Source organism: Cervus canadensis, chromosome 12, assembly GCF_019320065.1.
Source record: "Cervus canadensis isolate Bull #8, Minnesota chromosome 12, ASM1932006v1, whole genome shotgun sequence".
Lineage (NCBI taxonomy): Eukaryota > Metazoa > Chordata > Mammalia > Artiodactyla > Cervidae > Cervus > Cervus canadensis.
The window spans coordinates 19,787,447-19,798,149 of NC_057397.1; the positions used below are offsets into that span (position 1 = coordinate 19,787,447).

A 10,703-nucleotide genomic window follows, 5' to 3' on the forward strand; every position below is an offset into this window, starting at 1 on the left:
GTGCTGAAGACTCTTGAGAGTCCCTTGGACTGCAAGAAGATCAAACCAGCCAATCCTAAAGGAAATTAAGCCTGAACATTCATTGGAAGGACTGATGCTGAAGCTCCAATACTTTGGCCTCCTGATACAAAGAGCTGACTCATTGGAAAAGGCACTGATGTTGGGAAGACTGAGGACAAAAGAAGGGCCATCAGAGAATGAGATGGTTAGATGGCATCACCAACTCAATGGACATGAATTTGAGCAAACTTCAGGAAATAGTGCAAGAAGGGAATCCTGCACCATGTAGTCCATGAGATCACAAAGACTGGGGCACAACTTACCAACTCAGTCAGTTCAGTTCAGTCGCTCAGTCATGACTGACTCTGCGACCCCATGGACTGCAGCATGCCAGGCCTCCCTGTCCATCACCAACTCCCAGAGCTTGCTCAAACTCACTTCTGTTGAGTCGGTATTGCCATCCAATCATCCCATCCTCTGTTGTCCCTTTCTCCTCCTGCTTTAAGTCTTTCCCAGCATCAGGGTCTTTTCCAATCAGTCAGGTGGCCAAAGTATTGGAGTTTCAGCTTCAGCATCAGTCCTTTCAGTGAATGTTCAGGACTGATTTCCTTTAGAATTGAATGGTTGGATCTCCTTGCAGTCCAAGGCACTCTCCAGAGTCTTCTCCAACATCACAGTTAGAAAGCATCAGCTCTTCAACACTCAGCTTTCTTTCTAGTCCAACTGTCACATCCATACATGACTACTGGAAAAACCGTAGCTTTGACTAGATGGACCTTTGTCTGCAAAGTAATGTCTTTGCTTTTTAATATGCTGTCTAGGTTGGTCATAGCCTTTCTTCCAAGAGCAGGCATCTTTTAATTTCATGGCTGCAGTCACCATCTGCAGTGATTTTGGAGCCCAAGAAAATTAAGTTGCTCCTTGGTTCCATTGTTTTCCCTTCTATTTGTCATGAAGTAATGGGGACGGATGCCATGATCTTCATTTTTTGAATGTTGAGTTTTAAGCCAGCTTTTTCACTCTCCTTTTTCACTTTCATCAAGAGGCTCTTTAGTTCTTCACTTTCTGCCATAAAAGTAGTATCATCTGCATATCTGAGGTTATTGATATTTCTCCCAGCAATCTTGATTCCAGCTTGTGCTTCATCCAGCCCACCATTTCATATGCTGTACTCTGCATATTAGTTAAATAAGCAGGGTGACAGTATACATTTTTGATGTACCCCTTTCCCAATTTGGAACCAGTCCATTGTTCCATGTCTGGGTTCTAACTGTTGCTTCTTAACCTGCATACAGATTTCTCAGGAGGCAGGTAAGCTGGTCTGGTATTCCCATCTCTTTAAGAATTTTCCACAGTTTTGTTGTTATCTACACAGTCAAATTCTTTGGCATAATCAATAAAGTAGAAGTTTTTCTGGAATTCTCTTGCTTTTTCTATGACCCATTAGGTGTTAACCATTTGATCTCGGGTTCCTCTGCCTTTTCCAAATCCAGCTTGAACATCTGTAGGTTCTTGGTTCACATACTGTTAAAGCCTGACTTGGAGAATTTTGAGCATTACTTTGCTAGCTTGTGAGATGAATGCAATTGTGCAGTGATTAGAACATTCTTTGGCATTGCCTTTCTTTGGGGTTAGAATGAAAACTAACATTTTCTACTCCTGTGGCCACTAATAAGTTTTCCAAATTTGCTGGCATATTGAGTGCAACATTTTCACAGCACCATCTTTTAGGGTTTGAAATAGCTCAACTGGAATTCCATCACCTCCACTACCTTTGTTGGTAGTGATGCTTTCTGAGGCCCACTTGACTTCTCATTCCAGGATGTCTGGCTCTAGGTAACTGATCACACCATTGTGGTTATCTGGCTCATGAAGATCTTTTTGTATAGTTCTTTTGTGTATTCTTGCTGCCTCTTCTTAATATCTTCTGCTTCTGTTAGGTCCATATCAATTCTGTCCTTTATTGTCCCCATCTTTGCATGAAATGTTCCCTTGGTATCTCTAATTCCTTAAAGAGATCGCTAGTCTTTCCCATTCTATTGTTTTCCTCTGTTTCTTTACATTGATCACCGAGGAAGGCTTTCTTATCTCTCCTTTCTATTCTTTGGAACTCTACATTCAAATGGGTATATCTTTCCTTTTCTCCTTTGCCTTTAGCTTCTCTTCTTTTCTCAGCTATTTGTAAGCCCTCCTCAGACAACCATTTTGCCTTTTTGCATTTCTTTTTCTTGGGAATGGTCTTGATCCCTGCCTCCTGTACAATGTCATGAACCTCTGTCCATAGTTCTTCAAGCACTCTGTCTATCAAATCGAATCCCTTGAATCTTTTTGTCACTTCCACTGTATGACTATAAGGGATTTGATTTAGGGCATATATGAATGGTCTAGTGGTTTTCCCTACTTTCTTAAATTTAAGTCTGAATTTGGCAATAAGGAGTTCATGATCTGAGCCACAGTCAGCTCCCAGTCTTGTTTTTGCTGACTGTATAGAGCTTCTCCATCTTTGGCTGCAAAGAATCTAATCAATCTGATATCGGTATTGACCATCTGCTGATGTCCACTTACCAAGTGAACAACAGCAAAAGGAGACTTCAATACCCCACTTTTATTAAATCTCAAAGTTGTATTTTTGAAAAGAAAAACAAAACTCAGAAACTGTTAAAGAAAAAAGAGATACACTCATATAAACAAATTTAGAAATGAAAGAGGAGACTTTACAATGGATAACACAGAAATAAAAAAGAATAAACTAAAAACTTCACCATAATACCTAATACTATAAAACTCCTGGGAGAAAACATAGGTAAAAAACTTCTTGACACTGGTCTTGACAATAATATTTTGGATATGATTCAAAATATGATATATGATATAAAAGCATAGGCAACAAAAGCCAAAATAGACAAGTGGTAGTACATTAAATTAAAATGATTTGCATAGCAAAGAAAATTTTTTAAAAGCATTCTAAGTAATGTGAAAAAATTTTACTTGCAAACCATGCATCCAATAATGAGTTAATTTCCAAAATATATAAGGAACTCATACTACTCAATACCAAGATACAAATAATACAGTTAAAATGAGCTAGGGTCTAATAGACACTTCTCAAAAAAGAAATGTAAATAGCTATCAAATACATAAGAATTTGCTCAATATTTCTAAATCTCATGGTAACACAATTCAAAAACACAGTGAGATATCACCTTACACCAATATGGGCAACTGTCAACAAAAGGACAAAGATAATAATGTAGGCAAAGATAAGAAGAAAGGAAACCCTTGTGAATCTCTGGTGGGAATGTAAATTGGTACCACTCTGATAGAAATCAGTATGAGGATTCCCCTAAAGAGGTAAATAAGGGTGCCACATTATCCAGCAATCCCACTTCTGGATATTTTTCCAAATTAATTGAAGTCTATATCTTGAAAATATATTGGTTTCCCTTATGCAAGATTTGTGGTGATTGTTCAGTTGGTAAGTCGTGTTCGACTCTTTGCAACCCCATGGACTGCAGGCCTCCAGGCTTCCCTGTCCTCCACTGTCTCTCAGAGTTTGCTCAAGTTATACAAGATTAATAGAGACCTAATGAGTAATGTGGTGATGGTAGGTAATGATATGAAATACTTGACATTTGTGGTAAAGATAGGTAGTCAGTAAACCACTCCTAGCATACACTCTAGTAGTTATAGAGGTTGTGGTATATGAATTAGTTTGATTGTGGTGTGCTTTTTACAGTGCATATATTTATCAGAACATCAACTCATGCACCTTAAACACATAGTTTTATATGTCTAAGATATCATCAAAAAGCTGTATTAAAAAAAAAAACTGATAAAATGATTTAGTAAAGGGACTCAGTTCTTGCTATATGTGATAAGTAGACAGCTTTAAATAAGACATATTCTCATAGCAAAAATATATACCAGATTACAACGCAAATATATTAAAGTCAGAGCTTATTTCACAAGAGATATTGTTTGTTTGGGGAATATGATTGTTTGAGTTGCTGCGCATATTGCAAGATTAAAAGTTTTAAATAGTATTTCAATTTTCCATTGTGAAAAGCCTTAGAAATACTTAAAAAAGGACGAGAGTTGGGGAAATATACTTTGTTTTTTGTTTTTGTTGTTGCTTTTGTTGTTTTATGGCTATACAAAGACAATGTTATAATACCAAAACTGGTTATTTTTTTTTCTCTGAAAGTAGAAATTCATAAATTCTCACTTCATTACTCAGAAAGCTTAGTAAATTTGCCATCAGTTTTTCAAAGCCTCATTAAACTTCCCAGAACTTTCCTAGTAGAACAGAGGGGTGGTTCCCTATTTAAATCATGAGCAGTATTGCAGTTATTTGATAATTAATTTAAAAGCTCATTTTATTGTTACTGGGTACTTTTTTAAAGTGCTGTTTTTATGATGTTAGTATAAATGCTAATTCATCAAGGATTACCATCATATTCTCATTGTTGGCCATAAGCAAATTTCCTAGGTAAAAAAAAATATATATATATATATATATTTGCTTACTATTTTTAACATTTCATTATTATTTTTATGTGTATCTATTTTTAAGTTATAATTTGATATAATACAAGAAGTCAGAGAATCCCCAGACTTCAAAATAGTCTGCGTTCTAAAGGCATTGTTATCGTTTTATTCATTGAAATTCATGACCATCCCTCTAGGGAAACAACTGTTAAAGTCTTTCATAAACTAGTGTATACAGCATATTAATCCTAAATTACTGGATTTAACATCTGGCAGCCAAGGTATTACTTTTTGTACAATAAGAGAAGGAAAAAGAAGATTGCTTTTTTATTTAGTGGAACAGAGCAGAGTTTGGAAACATCTCTAAATAGACTTTTTCCCCAAAATCCTTCCTGCCCCCAATCTCCATGGTCTCAGAGACATCAAGTGGCCCCAAGAGAACTTCCCGCATAATATAAGGTTTAGTAAGACTTAAATCAGAAATTGAGGCTTGAATCCCAGTAATGCTACTTACCAGCTATTCTCTATAAATCTTCATTTTCTGATTATAAATTGTGGATAAAAGTGTCTGCCCAAAAGGATTGCTCTCAGGATGAAATGCAGGCAAGGACTGAGTACACAACACTTCAGATGCTGAGTCAGCACCTGCCAGAGACCCTACTAAAGAATGCATGATGTGCTGAAGTCTGCCTTTCAGATGATAATGACTCATCGTCTAAGCAGATTCCTATGTGGCATTTGGAGGGCTCATGAACTAGGAAGTTTAATATTCACAAAGCCAAACCCAGGAGGGACTGGGGCCGACAATCTTCCTCTGCATAGAAAAGTGAAAGATCAGCTTCCCAGCTAGCCTGTTGTTCAGTTTCTCACTCTTTCTGGCATCTGGAACCAGAGGTTTTCTAGAACTCTCCTTTCAGTGCGAACTCCCAGAGCCCCAGCTGTTTAGATTCTGGAGAAGAAAAATGAGGACTGAGCGGCTCCTGCTTGTAATGAGGTCCTTTATCAAGGCGGTTTGGTGCCTCATACTGCGATAGAAACTGGAGCAGCTGGGAGTGAATGGGGATGGAGGTGGGAATGAGGTGTGTGTGTGTCTGTGTGTGTGTGTGTGTGTGTGTGCACGCGTGTGTGCATGTGTGTGGTTTACATACAACTGATTTTATCCAAAATCATAGTGTAGAAGAAACGAGTGACTGGATGTAAACGGGGCGAATGAATCAAGTGTGTGTATGTGAGATTTACATTCCTCTGATCTTACCTAAAACTTTATTTCAAATTCTTGATTGGAGCAGGGAAATGAGTACATGATGAAGGAGAACTCTGCACTGGATACTCATCTTCCTTGAAAAGAGCTCCTAAGCTCCTGGGAATCCCCAAGGGTTCCAAGTCATGTTTATTTCTCCCTGAGAATGTTTTCCTCCTTGTGCTTAATCTATTTCCAAGCCTCTTATATTCTTCATAGGGATGTTGAATTTTATTTACCCACGTATGTTAAGAATCCCAACTTCTTTTAATCTAGTAAGCTAGAAAACTTAACCTGGTATTTTTTAGGTAAAACATATATTAACTGCCTCCAAAGTAAGCAACTGTCAGAGGGAACATGTTGAGGGCGTGATACTTTTTGCTTTTCCCTTTTTCCCCAAAGTCACCATTCACCTATAGAAGAAATGGAATTGCGTTTTTATTTAATATAAGTAAAAACATTTTGAAAATCAAAATTTTAAGAATAAAGATATACTTGAAAGCTTTTCTAAGGAGGCAAAGTAACTCAAAATAATCAGGTATGGTGTTATCTTCTCATTATAAAAAAAAAATCAAAATTGCAAAAATCATGAAAGCATTTGAAAATGGAAAAAAAAAAAGTGAATTTTGACGCCCAGAACTATTTGATTATGAAAATGGTGATTACCCTGGTAAAGCCCATTTGCGGTGCTTGTCCGTACTTGATGCGACACAGACCTTGTTCCCTGAGGTATGTACTGAAAACAGTTGGCAGCAGTTTTTGTAAGACTGCGGCTGCCTGAGTTGGTGAAAACAGCTGCAACAGCTGTGCAGTGGTGTCTCACTGTGGGCTCTGCATGTCTCTGATGTCGCTGATGCTGAGCATTTCTGACAATGCTGATACTCCTTTCGTGTACCTGCTGGCCATCTACACATCTTCTTTGAGAGAAATGTCTATTCATATCTCCTGCCCATTTTTTTAATCAGAGTGTGTTGCGTTTTTTGCTGTTGAGTTATATGAATTCCTTACATTTTTGGATATTAAGCCCTCATCAGATAATTTGCAAATCCTTCCTCAGTTATTCAACCAAATATCTTGAAATCGTCCTTGACACGAGTTTACTTTCAATCCCACACATTTTTTAGTTGAAAAACTTTACAATGTCCCTTCTTTCTTTCAATCATATTCCCACAAAGTTTATCGACAGTGTGGCCCGAATTATCATTTTAATACCAATTCTTGTTACTCTGTGCTCAGAAATCTCCAGTGGCTTTCTGTGTCACTTGGAGTAAAGCTCATAAAGCCCTAGAAAACCCTGCCTTATTCCTCAGCCTCATTTCTTGACCTATTGTTGTTGTCTAGTTACTGAGTTACTAAGTTATAACTTAGTTACTAAGATGTATCTGACTCTTTTGTGACCCCATGGGCTGTAGCCCACCAGGCTCCTAAGTCCATGGGATGTCCCAAGCAAGAATAATTCTGGAGCGGGTTGTCATTCCCTTCTCCCGGGGATCTTCCCCACCCAGGGATCGAACCCACATCTCCTGTGTCTCCTGCATTGACAGGTGGATTCTTTACCACTGAGCTTCCTGGGAAGCCCCCATTATTCACTCAGTTCATTCCATCCCAGTGCTAACAGCTCCTGGCCTTTCCTCAAGCTCTCCTAGAATATCTCCATCTCAGGGTCTCTGAAATTGACTTCTTGCCTAGAGTGTTTCTCTCACAAACATCCAGATGGCTTACTCCTTTATCTCTTGAGGTTTTGCCTTCATGACAACATGGATTTCCCATCCCACAGCCCCTCCTACACACTGCTCTTTTCCATGCTTTATTTTCTTATCACTGCGCTTATCACTACATCCAGAAATATTAATTTGTTTATGCCCTTCCACACTGTATCCTGCTCGAGACTGTAACTCCCAGGAGGAGATTTTTTCTGTCTGCATTGCTTATTACTCTGTCTTTTCAACAAGGAAAAGACCAGATGCATAGTAAACCCTCAATGAACATTCATTGAGTGAATGATTACATTTTGAGGAGAGTTATGCTTAGCGAGATTCATGGGCTCCAGAAGAGCTCTGTTTCAAGGAGATGGTAAATGACTTGATGGACATTATCTGTGGATGCTCAGTAGATAGGTGGACCTGAAAGTCTAGAATTTACATTGGAAATGAGGAAAAGAGTGTTACTTGTGTATATAACAATACAAATCAAAGCCTTAGGAGTAGATGTGATGGCCAAAGGTGACCACTGAGCTTAGGAAAGATGAGTTGATGTTGGAATCAAAGGCTAAACTTAAGCACATCTCTGCATCCTGCCTTTTCTTCTGATTGCCTTTAATTTCTTGCCCACCCCACAGCTGAAAATAGGTGTAAAATTTTAAAGTGCCAACTACATCTAATCATTGACATATTCTTGACAAGGTATGAAAATATTAATCATTCTGAAATGTCTTCATATTTAGACTATTTATTTTTCTGACAGCCAAGCTATAATCTCCAGTTTAACAGAGATGTGGCAAATATATTTTTGAGAAAAAGTTACTTGTACTTTTGCCCAGTTGCAACATTCAACAGTATTCTCCCTTTTACCAAGAGTACAGAAAGCACACCTCATGTTTTCCAAAGCCTTCCCACCTTTTTACACCTAGTGGATTTTTACAAATTGACACTGAATGCATTCAAAACCTGTGCGTAAAATGAGCTGGCTGCAGAGAGAATGAAGGGGCTCTTTTGTGGACTGAAATGTGACCAGAGGAAACCTGCTGCATGACCAGTAACACCTCACAGTGACATGAGGCAGGTTACTAAACATAAGGCTCCTGAAATCATGATGACCGAGAAACTAAAATCACTTTTAGGTGGAGTCATTTTAGGAATTTAAAATACTTAAACCAGAGCTCTGGTGTTTTAATACTTAGCATCGGAAACTAAGAACTCCCAACATCATGAAGGGAATTACTTTGACCGCATAGCTATCTCGCCTACATTGAATAGATGCATTGATTTAACAACCAAGTATGATAATCAAAACTAATTAAATTTAAAATGAGTGCACACATTATATTTTAGAAGTGAACTTCTTGCTTATAGCATCGAAAACATTCATATCCCTTGCTTTTAGTATTTCATATTCATTGTCCAACAGCAAATAGCAATTGATTCTAGAGAGTAGTGAAGAGTACTTGTTACTCATTCTAATCCAAATTCTTCATTTGAATTGTCTCTATAGAGATAAAAATACTTTTAAATCTACTGCTTCTCTTTGTTTACATTTTATCAAAAGTAAAATTTTAATCCTGCCAAGTGTATTTCTGTGCAGCGTTGATCAATGTTGAAAAGACTCTCCTGGGTGATAATCATGTTAAGTCCTTCCAGCTCCTGGAGCACTGCATTTTGAAGTAAATCTGCATTTGAAATTAATATCTGAAACAAAAGTGCCTACAGTTTCCATACATTAGATATCTTTGATCCTAGTTAAGTTTACTGCACTTTAAAGAGAAGGTCTAGCTACTATCTAGTAGTGTGGTGATGTTTCATTTATCTCAAAGAAATTGATTTTTATTTTGTGTGACTCATTTCTCTGTCCCTTTCAGGAGCTGGAGTTTTCGAATCTCTTTGCTGTTCTCCACTGCATTCATTCCTTCTTTGCTGCCAAAGTGGCTTGTTTGGACCCTCTGTTTCTAAGCAGTCAGGCCGCCGCCTCTGCGGCTTCCAGCTCCGGAGTACCAAGCAAAGCCAAGTACATGACCTGAGCCTGAGCTCGGCCTCCCTCTCGTCTTGACTTGTAAACAGGACGACCTTACTCATCGCCGCAGACAATGGAGAAGCCATCACATCCCCAAGTTAGCAGTGAAGCCACGCGGAAATCTGAGTGGAGGAGAAGAAGGTCAGACGGATCCCCAAAGCACTGCCGTTTGGAAGGCCTCGGGGGATCGTCCTAAATGAGCGGGATGACTTGCTCCTCCTTGTTGGGTCAGGACCACTGCGTTGCTTTCATCAAAAGGGAAGACAAACCGATGAATGACGGGAGTGTGTAAATAATATAAAAATTGTAAGCTACCTATAAATAAAACACCCATTAAACAGTCACGTCTGTATTTTAGACTATTTTATATGACAAATACATGAAGGGCCTGATCAGGAACCAGTGCCCTGCTATTGTGTGAGGAGCAACAGGAGGAGGCAGAGGCCCTGAGACCAGCATGAAGACCCTTGTCCAAGAAGAGAGCACCTCAGCTCACTGGTGTGGATTTCTCCTTATAGCTTCACCCCATGACTTGACATTGGCACCCCAGTTTGTGTATGCTGTTGTAAATCATTGCTGAGAATTTCAAAAAGATCATTACATTCGACCTACAATAGCCACGATGTGAAATGGGGTATTTCTTCCTGGGGTCACTGACACCAAATGTTTTATTCACAGCCAGTATTCCTTCAAAGATGCCAAAATGTGCTAATTTAGTGAGGAATGAAGGAAACATCTATGAACCTCTTGTTCTTTCCTTCATTTAAGGAGATTTCTATTTTCCCTGTAATTTATTATTAAATTAAAATTTCATAAATTTTCAGTGACCCCAAAACCTTTCATAGAGAAAATATCAATTCATGTGGTGTAAGAAACAGTTCCTTCTTGTATTCCTAACCCCACCTACTAATCTTGATCGGAAATGTCCCCAAGTATTCTCAAATCTATTACTTTTGCTGGGTGGATGACATCGTTCCATTTTAGTTAGAGTATATGAGAGAATAAAGTGAGATATGAAAATAATAGTTAAAACTTCTACCTTATGATGTTATAAAAAGCAGTCATGCAATGCCAAACTATATGAATTATTGTAGGCATCTTGTCCTAGGAATGTGGTATGAAGAGGTTGGAGATTTGAAAGCCCCAAAGTGCACACAGCTCAGATCCCAGGTGTTTGTATAACATTGTCTGTCCTATACCACAGCTGTGCTGAGATCTTCTTTTAAACAACCAGCTCCCTATTAAGAAA

The 10,703-nt window shown here is 38.4% G+C and overlaps 1 protein-coding gene across 1 annotated transcript in view; it reads left to right on the forward strand.

The window, feature by feature from the left end:
- Positions 1-10,113, forward strand: part of SNTG1 (syntrophin gamma 1) — a 381,189-nt gene extending 371,076 nt beyond the window's left edge. Inside the window, exon 19 of the mRNA XM_043484136.1 lies at positions 9,303-10,113. Within this exon, the coding sequence (XP_043340071.1) occupies positions 9,303-9,461 (159 nt within the window). The 3' untranslated portion in view covers positions 9,462-10,113. The remainder of the gene's footprint in view (positions 1-9,302) is intronic.
- Positions 10,114-10,703: the final 590 nt, after the last annotated feature.